At 34.9% G+C, this 21,234-nt stretch overlaps 5 protein-coding genes and 1 long non-coding RNA gene across 7 annotated transcripts; 4 read left to right on the forward strand and 2 right to left on the reverse strand.

Moving 5' to 3' along the window:
- The first annotated feature begins 4 nt into the window (after positions 1-4).
- LOC114364526 (L-threonine ammonia-lyase) lies at positions 5-5,992 on the forward strand. The gene is made up of 10 exons (XM_028320714.1): positions 5-147; positions 268-378; positions 447-517; positions 596-883; positions 1,406-1,568; positions 2,289-2,444; positions 2,518-2,654; positions 4,471-4,570; positions 4,967-5,092; positions 5,612-5,992. The coding sequence occupies exons 1-10, from the start codon at positions 133-135 to the stop codon at positions 5,762-5,764; spliced, it is 1,320 nt and encodes a 439-aa protein (XP_028176515.1). The 5' UTR covers positions 5-132; the 3' UTR covers positions 5,765-5,992.
- Pcd (pterin-4a-carbinolamine dehydratase) lies at positions 5,989-6,899 on the reverse strand. Of its 2 annotated transcripts, none has more exons than XM_028320717.1 (3): positions 6,584-6,899; positions 6,276-6,489; positions 5,989-6,080 (listed from the first exon to the last, which is right to left on the reverse strand). In XM_028320717.1, the coding sequence occupies exons 1-3, from the start codon at positions 6,734-6,736 to the stop codon at positions 6,010-6,012; spliced, it is 438 nt and encodes a 145-aa protein (XP_028176518.1). In that variant the 5' UTR covers positions 6,737-6,899; the 3' UTR covers positions 5,989-6,009. The 2 variants fall into 2 exon arrangements, with proteins under 2 accessions (XP_028176518.1, XP_028176517.1); XM_028320716.1 differs by having other exon boundaries at positions 6,280-6,489; positions 6,584-6,875.
- Positions 6,900-8,642: 1,743 nt separating this feature from the next.
- On the forward strand, positions 8,643-9,862 carry LOC114364527 (DNA repair protein XRCC3). The gene has a single exon (XM_028320715.1). It carries the CDS (start codon positions 8,733-8,735, stop codon positions 9,675-9,677), a length of 945 nt encoding a protein of 314 aa, XP_028176516.1. The 5' UTR covers positions 8,643-8,732; the 3' UTR covers positions 9,678-9,862.
- Positions 9,863-13,113: 3,251 nt separating this feature from the next.
- Positions 13,114-17,334, forward strand: IFT54 (intraflagellar transport 54). Its single transcript, XM_028320713.1, has 6 exons — positions 13,114-13,582; positions 13,744-13,861; positions 13,951-15,038; positions 15,131-15,295; positions 15,432-15,643; positions 16,475-17,334. The coding sequence occupies exons 1-6, from the start codon at positions 13,448-13,450 to the stop codon at positions 16,629-16,631; spliced, it is 1,875 nt and encodes a 624-aa protein (XP_028176514.1). The 5' UTR covers positions 13,114-13,447; the 3' UTR covers positions 16,632-17,334.
- On the reverse strand, positions 17,281-18,427 carry LOC114364531 (uncharacterized). The gene is made up of 2 exons (XR_003656854.1): positions 17,762-18,427; positions 17,281-17,675 (listed from the first exon to the last, which is right to left on the reverse strand). It is a non-coding gene; the product is annotated as an uncharacterized LOC114364531 (long non-coding RNA).
- A 305-nt stretch (positions 18,428-18,732) lies between these two features.
- Positions 18,733-21,021, forward strand: Polr1C (RNA polymerase I and III subunit C). Its single transcript, XM_028320726.1, has 6 exons — positions 18,733-18,952; positions 19,359-19,659; positions 19,800-19,919; positions 20,056-20,238; positions 20,587-20,814; positions 20,901-21,021. The coding sequence occupies exons 1-6, from the start codon at positions 18,899-18,901 to the stop codon at positions 21,008-21,010; spliced, it is 996 nt and encodes a 331-aa protein (XP_028176527.1). The 5' UTR covers positions 18,733-18,898; the 3' UTR covers positions 21,011-21,021.
- Positions 21,022-21,234: the final 213 nt, after the last annotated feature.

The following is a 21,234-nucleotide window of genomic DNA, read 5'->3' on the forward strand; positions in this document are numbered from 1 at the left end:
ATAAATCACATTAAAAATTTACATTGAACTTTAAACAACGCACTAAAATGAAGTAACATAGAGATACAAAACAAGGAATCTGCTCTACATTTTCTGCCCTATTTATTCGTTAACTTTTTAACACAATAGAACATGTCTCGCCGTAACGTAAGTTATGAGATCATTTCATTCAATTTTAATATCATTGAATGAAATGATCTCACCACCACTGCGAATGGTGGTGAAATATGCAAAACATAAAAAGCATAAACAATATTTTATTTTTAGGAAGATTTTGATGAATTTTGTGATCCCGAAAACCCACGTCCCATAAAATATGCGGATGTGATGGATGCAGCCAATCGTTTGAGGCCCCACATATTGAACACGCCATGTGTTGTGAGTTACATGCAGTATAACTTAAACCCGACTTAAAAATATTTTTCATAACAATAATTTGTTTTCAGCCGTCGCATCATCAACGGGAATTTGTGATGAACTTGTATTACAAGTGTGAAAACTTACAAAAGTCGGGAAGGTAAATATTACGGTTCATTATTATGTAGTTATATTTAAAGAAAGTTTAAGTATTCTATCTATTCTAATTCTGTTTCAGTTTCAAAGAAAGGGGGACTCTAAATGCGCTTCAGCTATTGCCATTGGATAAGAAAAAGCTCGGCGTGGTCGTGGCATCAATAGGGAACGATGGGGCGGGGCTCTGCTGCCACGCTTCTAAGATGGGCATCCCGGTCATCGTGGTGATGCCGAGCACCACTCCCATAGCCAAACTGCAGAAATGCCACAGCCTCGGAGCCAAGGTGGTCGTGCAAGGAGGCAATCTGATGGAAGCGCAGCGATATGCGCGGGCCATCGCGCGCGACAAAGGCTTAACCTACATTAACGGGTTCGAGTTATTAAAACATATTGCTCATATCAACTGTAGGCCAATTTGTGTGACCAAACTGGTTTCGGTTATTTCGACGTGTGTGTAATGTCAAAAAATGTGGTCCACATTTATTTGACTAGTTTTTAGAGCCAACTTATTATAAAAACCATAATGTTTTCGGTGTCGGTACAGCCATTTGACTTTACCAATTAAAATATACCTAATGTATATTTTGATATAAATATTTCTGGCCAAATAAATAGCTGTTATTTACAAATATTTACTGTTACTGCGGTTTTATTAAACAATAACTCCCCTATAATATTTCTTAACACCAAATGCAAGCTTCATGAAGTTTTTCATTTGCATAATTGTCTTAAGCTTTTCGTTTGCATAGTGTAGTTATTCGAGTTTCGGCCCTTATTATTTTCAACAGTTACGTGCAGCAGTACAGTTGATTTCAGCAACAAGCGTTTTCATTCGATTTATATTCTTTACACAAATCGTATTCTCACAAATAATATTGTACTCTTTATCTAGACGAGATCACCCGCACGTGCTCGCTGGCTATGGAACTATAGCGCTGGAGATCGTGGAGCAAGTGCCTAACGTGGATGCTGTGCTCGTGCCAGTTGGAAGCGGAGGGCTGGCGGCCGCGACCTGCGCGATGATCAAGGCCCTTAAACCGAACTGTCTTGTTTACGTACGTTTTCCCTTTTTAAAAAGGCCCTTCTGCCTTATTCACGTTCGGTTTATAGTTTTTATTCTTTATCGCACTTTACGCAGCCAAAATCTTTTGTTATAGAGCACTCATGTTTCAGTTCCCTTAGATGAGATATAATTGATTATTCTATTACCTTCTTCTTCCATCATTCCATCTAGTCTGTTCTAATGCACGTGTGAGCTTTTAAAGTTCAAGAGTACAATCGAAACGCGATAGAGCTATACTAACTGAAGTACCTGTACTACAGGGTGTTTCCTGTAAGCATTGGCGTATCTAGGCTACTTTTTCATGCCTGTAAGGTGTCAAGCCGAAGCCAGGTAAACATACATGGAGGTTAAATCGATAGGTATGGTCCTCCCTCACCTATCACCTGGCTTCGGCTTGACACCTTACAAAAACACCCTGTTTTAATATTATGATAAACTAGCTCTCCGCCAGCGGCTTCGCCCGCGTGGAATTTTGTCTGTCACAGAAAAACTTTATCGCGCGCGTCCCTGTTTCAAAAACCGGGATAAAAACTATCTTATGTTCTTTCCCGGGACTCAAACTATCTCTATGCCAAATTTCATCAAAATCGGTTGCGAGGTTTAAGCGGGAAAGCGTAACAGACAGACAGACAGACAGACAGACAGACAGACAGACAGACAGACAGACAGAGTTACTTTCGCATTTATAATATTAGTTGGGATTCTGTCTTAGGGTGTGCAGCCCGAAGTAATGCCAACGTTTTTCAAGTCACTAGAGAATGGCGACCCTGTGACTATTCCGGTACAATCGACGATTGCTGACGCCGTTGCCTCGCCTAATGTCGGCGTCAACTCCTTCGGCAATGCCCAACAGCTTCTTGATAAAATGGTAACCATTTCGAATCCGTAACCGATGTTAAAACATGTAAGTATGTATATTACTCAGATAAGTTTTGTTGTAGTTGCTGGTCAAGGAAGACTGGATAGCGCGTGCAATTCTGCATTTAGTCGAAAAAGAGCGATACGTCGTTGAAGGGGCTGGCGCGTGCCCACTGGCTGCGATTGTCGGCAATTTAGTGCCAGAATTCAAATTAAAAAAGTAAGTTAAAGCAAATAATAGGTACTTGTTCTAATCATGAGGTCGTTACTTTGAAATATTACATTAAACATGAGTTGCTTATTAATTTCATTAGAATTGAGAATGTTACTAGGTAGGCAAAATCACTTGAAACCTATGTTACAGTTAAGCTTTTACATTTACAAATACATTAGTTTTTATTTCATTCAAAAATACCCAGTAGTTATGATTTTATAGGCATTCAAAGTTCGCTTAAATATTGAGTCCCGCCGACGGTCACGTGACCCCGTGTGACGTACATTCACAGCGTCCGCTCACTAGAAAACGGATATAAACATACTTAAATATATTTTTTTTTGTAAATACAAACTTATTATTAGAGATGAAACGGATNAGGTACCTTAGTAAACTCAAAGCTTAGTTACAACAAGGAATTCCCGAAATTCCCACAGGAATTAGCGGGAAAATCCTTTTGTATGAAAAATCTAAACCGCTTAAGTAGACCTGAAGTGATGCAGTGACCGCGCGCTCTCCGCCCTCTATCTCGAAAACGGTTCACCGTATAAAAAAAATTTTAAAATTTGTAGAGAATTTAGTATTCTACGATATTGATAATAAATACAAATAGCAAAAAACCCACAGGAAATGAGATATTTCTAAAAAAAGCGCAAAAAAACGATTTTTGTGACCGTTGACCTTGAAATTTAATAGTTGCTTACACCCTACCATATGTAGGTTTTGAGACAACTTTTAGGGTGTCAATATACACGTATTTACAGCTTACAGCTGGGTATCTCGAATTCCGAGGTGAACTTACTATAATGACTGGACTACAGTTTTTGTTAACGCGTTGTAGGTAGGTACCAGTGATGTTCTTGATACGGCAATTGCCGTAATATACGTAAGTTCAGGCATCTTAGGCACCATAAATCGATGGCTCCTACGTATACTGGCGTAAGTGAAAAAAGTAAATTTTACAGGAGAGCCATTTTAGTGGCCAGAACCATATTTTTGGGTCATATCTTCTGACCTACTAAAACGAAGTTAATGAAATTTCACATTTAGCCTTAACATGTAATGCTTTTGCTACTGCTGTTATCAATTTTTATATTTTTCTTATATATTTTGAGATTTTACGCATTGCCCTTTTACGTCGGCATATTTCTATAATTTCATGTATATTGTTCAACGTAAAGAGACTTAAATGACAACGTAAATATAATATTTTAAGCGATTACTCTCTTTATTTATGCATGTAATTATTTTAATTGTTATCATGTGCTATATCAATAATTAATCAGTTAGGTTTTATTGCGAATTACCTTCCAGCTCCATCATTAGACCCCGATTACTATATAGAATTAAAATACTCATCAATACAAAACGAACGAGCCCAAACTCGATGCATTTAAGTCGTTTTATTATAGAGTTCCTATGGCCACCTTCCAGCTCCATCATCAGATCAGCTCCATGTCATCATAATATTGCATGGTCATCCAAATCACATGTGTTTGCGAAATTTCAGCTTAATCGGTTGCCTGGAAGTGGGTCTTAATTCAGTTTGCAAGATTCCACCCATACAAATATGAGCCAGTCGTTGTAATATGACGTCACGCGCATAAAATGGCGGGCCGGCCGCCGCCCGCACTTTTAAAATTCAATATCTTGGAAACTAATTAACGTATCGAAATAATTCTTTCACGTGTATTTTTTATTTTTAACAGATAATACAGAAAGCTAAAAAACAAAAATAGTGAACATTCTTCATTATGTTAATTGTCCGTTTAGGAATTTATAATTGAATGGCTTCTACATAATAACTTTCTCACGTTTTTAGCGTCGTGTGTATTCTGAGCGGCGGCAACATTGACCATATATCACTAAATAGGTGTCTAGAAAGAGGACTTTCCGCTGAAGGACGATTGGTGAAGTTTGGAGTAATTACCATTATTTATTTATTTTTTTAATCCAATCAAGATATCACGTTTAAAATTCACTCGTATTATGACGTTATCGCGTTGCATTGGCTTAATTAGGTACATTTCTTCGCTAATTGCATGATTGATTAGTCATTCATTACACAAACGGCGTAGGTAGGTACCTACATAATAATCAACATTTAGTAACATTTCACTTTGTTTACGCTGTCTTTTTTGTAACTTTCCTCATCTCCAATGCTGTTTGTTGTTTATTGCTACGGAAAACAACAACCGCGTTGTTTTAAAACAAATGCATAATGCTAATCTCTTCGCAAAAATCACTCACACTAACGAGAAGTAAGGAAGTAGTTATATAGTCTAGATTCCTCCTCCTATACATAGTTATTTTTACAGGTGGGTATAAAGAACACCCTAACAGCTAACGCCCAGTTGCTAAGACTTCTCGCGAACGGAGGCTACAACGTGGTGCGCCAGTTTAGAGACGGCTGGTGGATGGAGGACGAAGTCTACAATATTGAGGTTCGAACTAATTTAATTGTCGTTCTACTTAGATAGATCATATTATAAAACCATCCATGCGCGAACGAATATTCAAGGTCACAAGGGACCCTGCGACTGTGAGTGACGACAGACCGACTGTTCAATATGGTATAGGTAGGTAGGTAGTTCATAGAATACTGTACGCGCTACGCAACACCCTATACCTATATCAATAACATTATGTCATGTATCTGTACGCGCCGCGCAACACCCTATATCTAACAATACCACATTGTAATAAAGTATCTACCTATTTGATCAATGATGTCACAGGAACATGCTGGACACTTGTTGAACTATTATTACGATTTTATGGTTAATATGTTGTACTTCCACTGGAACTAGTGAGAACGAAGAAATAACAAAATTCCTTCACTCACAGATTCAGATAAATAATACTACACCAAAAAGTGCAATTATCATTAACACAGCCTTGAATATAAGGTCAAATTATGAATGGATAACAGGTACCTAATGTTTATACTTGTTTATCAACAGGTTAAACTTGTCTGTGAGACTAAAGGCATGGACCATGCCTTGGAGCTGAAGAGAATAATTGAACGAGCCTACCCCTGCACATCAGTTTTTGAGACCGAACCCTTCAATGACAAGAGAACCTGCCTTTGCTATGTCAGAAAATCAATCTCATAAACATTATAAGAAATGCTTTATAGAAATTGGAAACAGAACATGCAAACATTATAAGAGTAAATTATAAAACAGAAATAGGTTTTGAAATTATGAAACTTTGTAATACATCAATAAAATACATTATTAACAAAAAAAACTTTGTTTTGGTTAAATGCTTACACAAAATATTTTAAAATATGCAATATTATTATACTTTCAATCACATAAACATTGTATTGTCTTCATAAGTACCTTAACTGAAGTTCTTATCCATAAAACTGGCCATCTTGAGATCCCGTTTGCTCAATCCGTTCACATCGTGGGAAGACAAAGTTACCTGCAAAAATACAAAATTGCCTATGAATTTATTAAACTAAATGTTTTTATAATAATTATTTTTAATATTTTATATTTGGTTCTGGAATACACATTTACTAAATTGAATACAATGTCCACAATTTAAAAGGTTAATTCATAATTTTCCTTAAGGGACTTGTTGTTGTGACCATTATCAAATAATAAATTAAAGTACATACTTGCAACTTATTGTAAACATTGAACCACTCAGGGTGGTGATCCATTTTCTCAGCCAGCAAAGCCACTCTTGTCATAAACCCAAAGGCTTCATTGAAGTTCTTGAATTGGTACTCCTTTTCTATGGCATCTCTGTTACTTTGCAGCTTCCAGCCAGCCTGGAGGAGGGCCTGAAGCTGTGTGTCTCGCTCTGCTTGAGTTAGTTTGTCAGCCTATACAACAAATTAAATGAGGTTAACCAAGCTTGTTTTACATAGACAAATGTGTTACAATCGTCACTGAATAAAAAGTATACAATATCATTACCATTTTCCTCTTACTGGACGATACCGTCGACGCACTGGCTAAACCGACGAATGGAATGGCATTGATCGGCGGCCGCGCGCACTTCACCGACCCCGCGGGGTGAAAGTGTATCGCTACAGAACCCGCCTTGTACAAATTTCTGTATAGTGCCATTATTGAATAGTATCGAAAAGTACTTCAGGCTATGATATTAAAGGAGCTATAATATAAATTCAAAGTTGTTATTGTTTATTTGCGGAATGGCATATTTTCCTTTTGAAACCATACATTTTATAAGAACTGTAGGTACTGTAAATACCACAGTAAATACCTTTAAAAAAAATATATTGTATTAGATTAAAAGAGTTTATCGTAAGATACTTTGGATTGGAGTCAGCAATTTTAAAATATATAAAGCAAAGTCGGAAAACTAATGACCTTGACCTAAATTGTTGACCTGCTGACTGACCAGCTAGAGGTTTGCACCGGAGCAGTGAGTACCGGAGAATAACCGGTGATTTACCGGTAAAAGTAATCGATTGAAATAATCGGTATTTAACCGATTGATCTCCGGTGATCGTCGCATCTATTTTTTTATATAATAAAGTAACAAAATTAAAAGACACATTCAACAATATTTTGTTTTATACAATTATTTAACATGCCACTTATTTACAACCTTGTTTCTTTCTAATTATATTATTTTTTCAGTCATTAATTCAAAACGATCTTGTCCGTTTATGTGATTCATTTCACTAGCAACTAACTGGCCAAATAATTTGTTGCAATGTTCGTGATTATTTTTGTAATTTTCTGTTTGCATTCCTTTTTCATTGCTCATTACTATGGGTTGCTTTTTTGGTATATTTCTAGCACAATCACCTTCTGGTTCTTCGTCAGAAAATGTCATCCTTTGCGCATATTCTTCAAATAAATCTAAATAGAATAAAAAATACGTAAATAAAATAAATTAAATAAATAAATAATAAAATAAAATAAGTAAAATAAAAATAAATAAATACTAAACGATAGAAGAAACATGTTACGCTATGATGCTGTTGACATGTTGTGTTTCTTAAATCAAAATCAGCATTTGCTTACAATATAAAACGTTTTTTTTTTCTTAATAAATGATTAAATAAAGTATATCAATCGCTTATTCTTATTTCATCATTCTGAATGTATAATTAAAAAATAGAAACAAAATTTCTTTATTCTCCGGTGATCTCCGGTTTTTCACCGGAGATTGCCCGATCACCGGTGAATTCAATCGGTTGTTAAAATCTCGCTCCGGTGCAAACCTCTACTGACCACAGACAGACAATCAATAGCAAAAATGACAAATTGTGTCAAACATAATGGCAAAGATAATATTATAACTATATAGCTTTTGCCCGCGGTTTCACCCGCGTGAAATTTAATTTATCACAGATCGTCATAAATTATAGCCTATATGTTATTCTGGGTTATAAATAATAACACTGTAAAGTTTCTACAAAATCCGTTCAGTAGTTTTTGCGTGAAAAAGTAACAAATATCCAGACATCCAAACTTTCGCATTTATTATAATACTAGCTGACCCGGCGAACTTTGTTCCGCCTTAATGGCAATAAATAAGCAGACTTTTTTTTTAATTTCGAACGGGATAAAAAGTATCCTATGTCCTTCTCCTGGCTCTAAACTACCTCCCTGACAATTTTCAGCTAAATCGGTTCAGCCGTTCTTGAGTTATAAGCGAAGTAACTAACACGACTTTCTTTTATATATATAGATTAATAGGTAGTATCAAGGATTTATAATATTAGTAGAACCTCCATGCTCTCGACATGTCAACATTTTTTTGTAGGCAATTATGTTGAATATTGACATGTTTTTGATAATTGTGTAGGGCAAAACACGCGCGCTGGAGACTCGGTCTTTACTTGATTTAGTTTTCTCGTCAAAAAAAATATGTTCTTCGCTAAATCTAATCACTACGATTGATATTATGAACTGTCCCATTTTGTTTTTTTTTTGGATGGACTGTCCCATTTTTTTTTTGTTCATCACTCAAACAAAACGTCAATGTCACTTTTTCATCAACTTGTTTGTTTTCAAGCAGTTGTTTTTAAACTTTTGTTATTTAATGTAGTTAGATAATTGCAACTTTAATAAAAACAAAATAATTAACATGAACTCACTGGAAGAAATATTACCCTCGAGATTGTTTGAAATATTAGATAGAAACGGGATTTGTTCAATAAAACAAATAATTCTGCTTTCTATTTGGGATATCAAAAAATTTACAAATTTACCCACAGAAGATATAAAACTATTAAAAAATATTGTAAGTGAATATTTAATGCCTAAATGTACAACATGCGATAAATTAATAATTCAAGAAAAGTATGATAAAAAAGTTACAACAGGATGTCTGGCAATAGATAAAATTTTGAAAGGTGGTTTCCGCAGGGGCACTATCACAGAGATTTATGGGGAAAGTAGTTCCGGAAAAACACAAATTGGAATTCAGACTGCTGCCTATAATTGGCATGAAGGGTGTGTGTATATCTGTACTGAAGACTTATTTCCCATTAAAAGATTTGAACAAATAAAGAATAACCTTCCTAACTATGATCCCACTGTAGATTATGGGAAACATATATTTGTTGAACATATTACTGAACCACAAGACTTATTATCATGCATTAGAGTACGCCTTCCAACCTTGCTGTCCAGAAATAAAATATGTTTGATTGTCATAGATTCCGTTGCTGCTCCGTTTCGAGTTGAATATAGTAACTATATTCACAGAGCTAATGAATTGAGAGAATTAGCCATTTTATTGACAAATTTGGCACAAGAACATAATTTAGCCATTCTTTGTATTAATCAAGTGACTGCAGCATTTAAAGAAGATTTTGATGTGATGCCATCATTGGGGCTAGCTTGGTCAAACATGATAAATTCTAGATTATGGTTAAAGAAGACAACAACCAATGTAAAATCCACTGAAGAAGCATCTGTAATTGGTGAGAGTTACCTTCGTGAACTATCTGTAGACTTTGCGCCTGATTTGCCATGTTCTATGGCAAGAGTTATTATAACGCAAAAGGGTATTCATGAATCCAGTTAAGATTTTAAAAATATATTACTATACATACATATATTCCTAGTGAGATAGTAATAAATTGCTTTTCCGTATAACTATGTTACGGTATATAATTATATCCCTAGGGTAAAGTTGCACCCGCGATGGAAATTTTAATCTGTTAGCTTTTAAAATATCATATTAAAAATTTTGTTAATTAATATAAAGTAAACATATTAAAATGTAGTCTTTCATTGACTAATTTAATTAAAAATCATTTTTATTTATCTGCATATGTACCGCATATAGGGGGCGTCCATTAATTACGTGAGACGTTTAGGGGGGTGAGGGGGTCAAGAAAAATCTCACTAAATCTCACGTAGGGGAGAGAGGGGGGGGGGTCGACAAATATCACGTAATTTTTTTCAGCAAGAAAACTGGGTTATTAAATAAATTAAAAAAAAATTAAGATGTTTATGATAAATTATTAAATTTTTCATTCTAAACCGTCTAACAATAAATAACTTAAAAGAAACAGTTAGGGCTAGCGGCGCAGTGTAAAATGTCTAAGGATATTATTATTATTATTAGTTTATTTTAATATCAAATCCTAATCGAAGCTTAAATATTACCCATTTACATTGCAAATATGTATTTTAAGGAATCTCACGTGAGATTGTGGGGAGGGGGAGGGGGTCTAGAAAAATCTCACCAAGGGGGGCGGGGGGGTTGAAAAATTGCAAAAAATGTCTCACGTAATTAATGGACGCCCCCTTACCTGCACATCTCCCCGCGATCGCAATTCGTACCTGATCGATGTGACGTCACGGTCGCCAGATGCGCAGTGAACTCGACCTAGGCCCCGATTGCCCTAAAAATTTTCATCTACGTCGCGATTGGACGACGCACGAAACGAAAATCAGCTTTTTGACAAATCCGTATCGCGGAATCGTTTTAACAGATTAGTTAGTTCAAAGGTTCAATCGAAGCTGAAACGTATTCGGAACTACGCCTTTACGTAAAAGCCGACAGAAAGCTACTTTTTCTCAAACGCAAGTCAAACGCATTACGAACATTTGCTGTGTTTTAGTAATTTTAGTTTCTAAAATAAGGTGTTCAAACTTTTAATGGAAGTGCATAAATCTGTTGTTCCTTTTTTGTCATAGTCCAGTCATTTAAGCTTAAATTAGGTAAGAATCTCGGAATTAGAGATACCCAGCTGTAAGTCTGTAAATACTTGTATATTGACACCCTAAAAGTCGTCTCAAAACCTACATATTATGGTAGGGTGTAAGCAACTATTAAATTTTAAGGTCAAAGGTCACAAAAATCGGTTTTTTGCGCTTTTTTTGGAAATATCTCATTTCCTATGGGTTTTTTGCTATTTGTATTTATTATCAATATTGTAGAATACTAAATTCTCTACAAATGTTTAAAAATTTTTTTTATAAGGTGAACCGTTTTCGAGATAGAGGGCGGAGAGCGCGCGGTCACTGCATCAGTTCAGGTCAACTTAAGCGGTTTAGGTTTTTCATACAAAAGGATTTTCCCGCTAATTCCCGTGGGAATTTCGGTAATTACTTGTTGTAAATAAGCTTTAAGTTTACTAAGGTACCTACATGCCAAATTTCAAGCGTCTAACTTCCGTTAAGCGTTTAGATTTTTCATACAAAAGGATTTTCCCGCTAATTCCTGTTCCCGTGGGAATTCCTAAGTAAACTATAACCTGCCCAGGTGTATGAAGAATAATTGTACCAAGTTTCGTTAAAATCCGTCGAGTAGTTTTTGTTTCTATAAGGAACATACAGACGGACAGACAGACAGACAAAAATTTTACTGATTGCATTTTTGGCATCAGTATCGATCACTAATCACCCCCTGATAGTTATTTTGAAAATATATTTCATGTATAGAATTCTGTCCGTCTGTATGTTCCTTATAGAAACAAAAACTACTCGACGGATTTTAACGAAACTTGGTACAATTATTCTTCATACACCTNAATTTGCTAAATATTTTCATGGCTTTGTTTAAGATTTGGATTATAAAAAATATATGTTTATGTAAGCAACTACTCGTATAGATTGACGAATCGTATGATTGGGCTTTATACGTGGCGTAGTTTTGCACATACGCCTATTTGCCTATAATTTTATTTTGTATCTAATGGAAAAAAATTTTTTTTTTCTTACTGATGTTATAGATTAGAGCAAAGTGAAATCATTGCTTAAATAATTGGAAAAAGGCGTAAGCGGCAGTTTCGCCCTTATACGTAGGAGCCATAGAAATACGGTATACGGCAGCTCTTTCATTACCGTATCAAAATATGTTTTATGAGTTTTTCATGAGTTTTACAATATCAAATTCCAACCAAAAAAATATTTCGTCTAATGGAACGCACCAAATTGTAAATCATAGATGAAGTATAGATGACCCACGCTGAACTGTCCCACCAAACTCAATGACAGGGGGGCGCTACCATCGTTCAACTATATGGTTTCCAACATGGCAAAAATCTGAACCAGCGATCCGGTATTGACGGTGGCGCCCCACTGTCAATGTCATCGACAGGACAGTCCAGTATTTTGGAACTATAGAAGCGCCATGAAAAGAAACGTCAACAGAATTCAACCAAATGCAACCTTATCCCGAGATATTAATGTCTAAAATCGTTAGTTCCTCATTTTGGTAGATTTTTCACTTTTAATCGGGTAGGTTCTAGGACTATTCAAAACCTTTAAAAGTGAAGAATAAAATAAGTAAGTTTAAAAGTAGTTTACGTACTTATAGTACATAATACATCAACATTTTTTTTAATTTTAACCTTCCAAGTAAACATGTTGTACAATTTTTCTAAGTTTTCCTTAAAAATCCGGCAATTTTAGAATTAGAATACGGCAACCCTAAATTTGTCAGGAACAACCATGAAGCTAAAGATAACATCAGCTTAGTGTGTTTACCTCAACTTTCGTTGGGCGACCTACCAGCTACCAGTGGGTCTAGATAAAGTGCACATTATAATCGCAAAGCCTTAGTCGAAAAGCCTTTTTTTGTATGAAGTTATGAGTATGACGGATTTGATTTTCGGATAACTTGTAATTTGTTTTTAAATCACATTTAGGTAATAATAATACCTAATTATCTTAGCTAATTATATGAAAGAAAGAAATGGTATTTTTTTAATGTTTTACCACTTTAGGAAGGAAGGAACATAAATCTCACCTTTTCTTAAGATCCAAAAAGTCAACATTTTCACAAGTTTTCAATTTGAAGTTTATTTAACTATGCTTTTACTAATTTTCCACGCGGCTGATAACACGAAATATAGTGCGATTTAAAAATTTCTGGAAACGAAAACGATTTATACCTTATCTAGGACTATAGGTGTACCAGAATATCATTTTTCATACACATATCTAAAATGTAAGTAGTATAGGTAATACTACTTATTCGTATTTATGTTCATTAATATTAAAGTCATAAATAAAAATTAAACAGTATCAAGATCGTTTAATCCAATTTCCCCAGTGTTGCGCTCAACAAAGTTGGTACACCATTGTACTATTATAATACATTTCATATACTATAATACCTACCTAACTATTATCCTTAAACTATTGTCTTCGAATATCGGCAGCCCAACATTGGGGTGGGCCCGGTTCTGTAGGGCCTACTTGTTTCTGCCTACTTACTCTATGATTACTGTGATGATTACCATGGCAACGTTTGTGTATAAACAATGATGAATGTCAATTTCACGAGCCCAAAGTACCTAAAATATTGTGTCTTGGGATATTAATTCAAAAATATGTGCAATGGAAAAAGAATTAGACCCGGTGGTGATAAAAACTACACAAAGTGCCCTTGGCAAATATGTGAAGCGTCCTCCTTTAACGGAAAAACTTTTAAGAAAACCACCGTTTAGATTTTTGCATGATATTGTAACATGCGTAAGTATTGATTTTATTATCTCATTTCACTGCTGTTCTTATCTTATTAAGTGAATGTACTTATTAATTACTATAACTAAAAACCTACCTAGCTAGGCTATAATTTACTGGGTCATTATTGCCCAACAATAATTTTAGTTATACGAATTTTTGCTCGCCAGGTTTTGAAAACAACAGGATTCTTTGAAGGTCTATTCGATGAAGAGGAGTTGGTATCCGAAAATGTAAAAGACAGGGAACATAAAATTGTGTTCCTTAACAAAGTAATTACTGTAGTGAGTGAGTACAAACAGATATAAACGTTTACCACCTAAAGTACCTACCTACTCTACATTTTTTTAAATTAACGAAAAAAAAAAATATTTTAGGTTGGACTACAGGAAAACCTCTGTCAGTAAAACCCTCAAAAATTGTAGCAGGTCAAGAAGCAGAAAAAACGAATGAATTGCTGCAATGCATAGCACTTGCACTTGATAAAAAATTGACGTCTAATGAAGCAGTAAAAAAGTTTAAAGAAGGCACGAAAACAGCTAAAGCTGACGAGAAGAAATCGAAAGATTCTACAAGATCTGTGAAAAAATCTACAGATACTAATAAATTGACTTCGAAAAGTAACGAGAAATTAACGAGCCAAAAAAAGGAGTCAAATAGTCGATCTACAACTAAACTTGAAAATGACAAAACAAGTAATAAAATAAAAGGAAAAGAAAGGATTATACTAAAAAATGAATCGCCCCCAAGAAAGACGTCGCAACAATCAAAACAGAATTTATCTAAGAGAGCTTCTTTAGAGAAAAGACATTCGGAAAATAATGATATCGATGTGAAACCAGAACCAACAAAATTGGTGGTGGTTGCAGACAATGAATCTGTAGCTAGAAATGAAATACCTCGAATTTTAAAAGACGGTGAATTAAGTAATGAAACACTATCTAATACAGATCAAAACACAACACACATTGACCTTCTTTCTGAGCGTGAAGAGCCCAACCTTAATAGCTCATATACGATCGTCGATAATGGTTTAAACTCTTCACTGTCTTCTCAAGATTTAATGGATACCGAAAATATGAAGTCCCAGAACCAGGAAGAAAATTTGAATGGCGAAAATATCATATCTGTTAATGAAGAACCACAAATAATCAGTGAAGATACAGCAATTAATACCATAATAAAACCGATAAGCTATGAGGATGAGAAACAAAACAAAACTGAAAATTCCGGAAATGGAAACAAGGCAAATTTTATTAAGGAAAATGAAAGTCATGATAATTATCCAATAACTAAGTCTCCTAGTAAAATTAAAAATGTTGCTAGGCCATTAAGTGTCCGGCCATCGTCTTCAAGGCCTGGCGCCCCTCGGCCAAGAGATAAACATGAGAACATTTTAGTCGAAGCTGAAAATATTATGGTGGGGAAAGTAAACATAATAGCAGAAAACGCGCCAAATGAAGAGGTAGGTACCCTAAGCCTAGATGATTTCCCAAAAAAGAAACAATTTATTTTAGAAAATTTAAGTCTGTGTAATACCTACTTTAATCATTACAGGAAGAAGACAACAGTATCATTATTGTGGAACAGGAAAATCCCTCAGAAATAGCACAAGATGAACAGGAACAAATGCAATCTTCATTGAATGAGCATGGTCGTCTAGTGCAGCAAATACTAGATTCACAAAAAGAATATTCGCAAATGAGTGGGAAAACAGAAATCGTATGTAAAACTTATTGTTTAACAGTTGTTTTCAAACCCGCCTTCAAAGTAATCATCGTGGCTTAGGTAGCCTCAAAAATAGAATAGTATTTTATTAAGAATATGATCGAATCTCATTTTAATCTTATTTTAATAGGAATGGCAGTTTGGGGCAAAGAAAGCTAGAGATGCTTTGAACAAGGAAATAGAGCAGCTAAGGTTTGATATTCAAGCCTTGTCCAGAGTTGCTAACCCGTTAGGTAAACTTTTGGACCACATACAGGAGGATGTTGAAGTAATGCGACAGGAACTGCATCAGTGGACTAAAACATACGAAGAAACTTCGAAAGAATTATCTGTACAGAAAGCGTTAGTACCTTACCATGATGCCTACTACATTATAATTGAAATAATTTCGTTTCTTTATTCTTTTGGTAACTTGTTTGATAAATGGAATCGGAAGCTTATTAACACTTCTTTCCCAGGATTTATCCTAGTTTAGAGAGCGTCCGGGCGGGGGGTTTTATTTGTTGTCTGGGTATAAAAACCTTAAGTCTTCGGCCAATTCTGGGTGCAACTAAGGTTAATTTATAAAAATCCCGTTAACTTATCCGGGTTCTGGGCTTCAAAATCCGGAGATTTCACGCATCTTATCCTGGTTGTCAAATTTTTGAGATGGCAACCCTAAACCCTTTGATGGGGCAAGTCAATGGGGATGTGGAGTAAAACATTTACTTAATTACTATGTTCTCCTATAGCTAGGTACTTCTAAATAAAATGCATACTGTACACAATATAAATTAGTTGGTATAATCCACGACTCTAAAAGTCCGGTCGCCGAGTAGATATAATTTCGTACAATGACCCCAACCCCAAGCTACTATTATTAGCCCTATTAGCTATACGTAATTACGAAATTCTATCTGAGCCCCGATTACGGTAACTTTTAACGTTTCCAATCCAGACACGCTTCTCGATTCTGCGATACGATTGGTCGTTCAACTGCGTACGTCAGCTGTTTTGACCAATCGTATCGCAGAATCGATGAAGCGCGTCTGGATTGTAGACTTTAAAAGTTACCGTAATCGGGGCTCTGCTCGGCCACTGGACAGTCTCCTAAGCATGTAAGTATCTATAGACATTTACGCACATTTCTTTTGTTTTTTTTTTATAACGGATGATTACTTTTTTATGTTTCAGATTAAATGAAGAATCTCTTTTCCCCCTGTATGCAAAAGTGAAGCAGCTAGACGCAGACATAACAGAAAAACATGATAAGATCAATGATTTAAAAATAATCATACATAAAAATTCACTAAGAGTAGAAAAACTTTTAGAAAATGGAAATGTGCAATAATATCTAGATCTAGAATGTATTTTTTACAAATTGTGTAAAACCATTAAATCTAATATTACTTTACCTATATTATTTTTGTTTGCAAGCCAAAACACCGTTTTGGTGGGTCCCAGCTAGTTGCCCTCGTTGGCGTCACTTCTACAGTCAGTGTCAAATAGTTCGTGACACCCTTGCACTACATTATGGGCAGCTGGGAATGTGAGTTAGGAATAAACGGATAAACGATCTCCCCACTTGACAGTTTTTAATATCAGAGATTGGGGCCATTTTAGTAAATAAATTCCCAGTTGTCCCCAGTGGGAGCAACCACTCTATTATAATTATATACCAACCAAATGTAACATATCTATAATATTATAACAGAGTAGGTATGTAACTGACAAGAGAAACACAATTTTACTAGCATTTTACTGAACCTACATTGCACCACACCACAAGTGTAGGTACTTTTGTAACAAAGTATAATACCTATTTATATATGACGGAGCAGCAACTGCATAATAGGTACCTAATTCTTAACATTTTCCAAAAGAAATTAATAATGTAATAGAAAATGGGTAATCACAAATTAATAAAACCAACAGATAAAGAGATCACATTTCATTAGATATATTAAAAATAAAAACTTATGGTTTAAAATTATATTATGTATAAAATAATAGCAATTTAATGCAAGATTCATTGAAAATAATTGTAAACCAAGTCATAGTCATAGTAAAGTAATCATTCAACCAATGGTTGTTCATTGAATGATGTTCAGGTAATTAACATCTCATTAAAAAATATATCATAATCATACCTGTCTGTCTGGTTTTACAAACATTTCAATCTAAATTAAAGGCTTAATTAAAGAGAACTATAACTAATACATAATGGTTTACATAATTAACTGGTTAATTGATAATTATTATTGAATCGTGCCCGCCGTTGTCCTTTCAAGAGATTTGCTGCTTGTTCAATGCGCATTACCAATCTGTGCTGATTTTCCAATCTTTCCAGGCAATTTTTGCAGATTGTTTTGGGCAATGGATCCGAACGGGACACCTGTAATAAATAGAATTAAAGTTACACCTATGACTAACTATGAAAGTTAAAAAAGTAAACAATAATATTGAAATTGAAATACAAACATTTATTGAGAGATATCTATTGATCTTCTCGGAGATACATAAACGTATACCCTCTTCTCCGTAGATATGAAGTACGACTCGATGCATTTCCGAACAAAGCCTGCATATAAATCCAGTGAGTACTCCTCTGTCTAGACTTCCCATGATGGTTGCAATTAATTAGCGAAAGTTCACAAAAACCTTAAAATTTCGACTTTTACAAACAAAATCACTCGCGTAAATACATTTTACGTCAGAAAAAAAAGTCAAAATATTGACAGGTCAGACATGACAGATCGTAATGTCGTAATTAAGGCCAAAGATTATATAAATATTTGAAGCCGCTCTTTAAGGCTCTATTTAAAGCCGGGTCTTCTCCAAACAAAAACGTCAACATTCAACAATATTGCCTACGAAAAATGTTGACAAATATGTTTTTCTTGATTGTGTAGGGCAAAACACGCTGGAGACTGCTTATAGCAAGGCTGCTCAACTCCAGGCCCGCGGGCCACAGTGTGGCCCCCAAAATAATTTTAAGTGGCCCGCGCATGTACAGTTTGAAAAAAAAAACGCACCAAATAAAAAATTCCGCCGAGCACAGTACAAACTTTAAGATCTCTCTGAAGTTAGCTGTCAAAAATGTCACCTACATTTTTCTTTTCATTTGGAACTATAGTTCCAAAATACTGAACTGTCCTGTCCATGACATTGACAGCGGGGCGCCACCGTCTATACCGGATCGCTGGTTCCGATTTTTGCCATGTTGGAAACCATATAGTTGAACGATGGTAGCGCCCCCCTGTCATTGAGTTTGGTGGGACAGTTCAGCGTGGGTCATCTATAAACAATTAGCTGACAACTACACAAACAAACATCTGTCAGCTGATTGCCTATATTGCGGCCATGTTGTTTTCCCAAATCATGTATGTACCGTGCACGTTTTTTTTTAAGTTACGCCAAGTCCATGGTATATACGTCAGTGGCCCACATTGTCAGTGTCACTCGCAGCAGTCGAACTTTTTTGACGTTGATTTGTGTGTGATCATCGCAAAAACAACATGCTTTGCTTTTTTGGCTTATTTTTTGGTAAAAAAAGAACGATTTAGAACTAAAACCTGACTAGAACAGTGTTTGTCCGTGCATACACAAATATCTACAATGCCCAAATTAGATCAGAGACCCAAAGTTATATTGGAGGAGTTCCGAGTGAAGGTGATGATCAGAAATCTGTTTTACCTACTTACCCTTACCTACATCTAAAAGTTACCTGCCTTTTTGTGATTTGATTTTCTGTGCATAATATAAAATGGCATAGGTATAGATTTTTACAGAGGGTTTCCTTTTAAAATTTTAAAGGTAATGGTCCAAACCGCATCAAACTGCACCTTGGTGTCTAGTCGTTTTGCAAATCTACACAAAGCTTTGCTGTATTAATTACCAAACACAGTAAATTTAAGATTTAAAAAACATGCATAAATGTATATTTTAATGATCCTAAATAAATTTGAATGTGACTACTATAGGTTATAGTATAACCTCAAAATATATTATTATTCTAGGATTATTTTTTGCTGAATGAACTCGGTTTTACAGGCGAAAACTAACTTTTGTTTTTCAGAATGCTCCCAACGATTATGGAATGGCTGATGAAAAATGGAATTTCAAAAAATTTGCAAAAAATATGCGCATAGTGGTTGTGCGGATGGATAATTTTACAATGGAATTTGATTTAATTGGTGTTCAACCTGCGTTCGCCAATGCATTTAGAAGATTAATGCTAAGTGAAGTGCCAAGCATGGCAATTGAAAAAGTTATGATTAAAAATAACACTTCTATAATACAAGATGAAGTTCTGGCTCACCGACTTGGGCTAATACCCCTGAAAGCAGACCCTAGGTTATTTGAGTATAGACCTGAAGGTGAATAGTTGATATATTACTATTTTTATAATGTAATGTTGGGTAGCATATTTTTATAGTCTACTCTTTCACTGGTTTAAACTATTTTATCCTGTAGGTATTTTATTAAGCTTATTTTAATAATTTTAAATATTTTACAGGTGCAACAGTTGGCACTGAATTTGACACATTGGAGTTTTCTCTAAAAGTAAGGTGTTCAAACAATAAATCACAACCAAAAGACTCTTTTAGACCAGAAGATTTATATGAAAATCATAGTGGTGAGTATAAAAAAATATACAGAAAAACATATCAATATTACTTTAAGGAATGTTATTTAAAAGATTTGGTTAAATATTTAAGTTTTTATATTAAAGGTTTTATAATTTGTACTATTTATAAATTACGTATTTTCAGTATATTCATCACAAATGAAGTGGTGCCCCCTTGGCAACCAAGCGTCGGTCCACAAGGAGGCAGAGGTGGGCCCGGTTCACGGAGACATTCTCATATCAAAAATGAGGCCAGGCCATGAACTTGATTTGCAATTAGTAGCAGTAAAAGGCATTGGAAAGGACCATGCCAAATTTTCACCAGTTGGTAAGAAATGCTCTTTTGTTAATAAATTATTGGGTCCATTTAAAAGAACGAACAAGTACATGGTTTATGAAATAAATAAGATAAGCACAGCCTAAATTATCGAAATAAATTTTTTCAAAGTGCTTTCATTCACTAGCTTGTGTGTTGCTTGCTATAACAAAACCACCTATAATGATTCTAACATTAACAAAATGTTCTCAAGCATAAGTTATTAGGATTAACAACAATAGGTAACTCTATGTGTGTTATAGAATGCTGTTTGTTTTCCTAACAATAACATAATTAAAAACATTTAAAATTAAAATCTTGTGTTCTTATTACTGATAACAATAATAATTTTACTTCCAGCAACTGCTTCATACCGTTTATTGCCTGAAATCACACTCACCCGAGAGGTGACCGGTGGTGAGGCGACTCTGCTACAAACCTGCTTCTCCCCTGGTGTTATTGGAATTGATTCGGACGGTCGAGCATTTGTGCAGGAGGCACGCTATGACACATGCAGCAGAAACGTATACAGATATGATGAAATCAAGGATTCTGTCATACTAAGCAGGATAAGGGATCATTTTATATGTATGTATAAAAATATTTTTGCTACTAATAATTATTTACATTTTGAAAGCGATTTTCATTCAATAATATGTCTCATTCTCTTTCAGTTAATGTGGAGTCCGTGGGAGCAATGCCACCTAATGTAATATTTGTTGAAGCTGTTAAAATTTTAAGAGATAAGTGCAAGTCTTTATTAGACGAATTAAACACTTTATAAAATGATAAGTACTTACTTGTTTTAATTTTGTTAATTTTAAGTTAAAAATAACAAGTACGGGTGTCGGCGTAACGAGTGAACCATACGTTTTTGTTGTAATAAGTGCGATATACAACGAAAATGTATACTTTAATATGCTGTCAACTATACTCCATCCTATATCGTTGCCTCGGTTGGTACGTACTTTACGCGTGCGAAAAATTATTAGCACGCACGCAATTACA

Source organism: Ostrinia furnacalis, unplaced genomic scaffold (assembly GCF_004193835.3).
Source record: "Ostrinia furnacalis isolate ACB-3 unplaced genomic scaffold, ASM419383v2 OfSCF7447, whole genome shotgun sequence".
NCBI classification, from domain to species: Eukaryota; Metazoa; Arthropoda; class Insecta; order Lepidoptera; family Crambidae; genus Ostrinia; species Ostrinia furnacalis.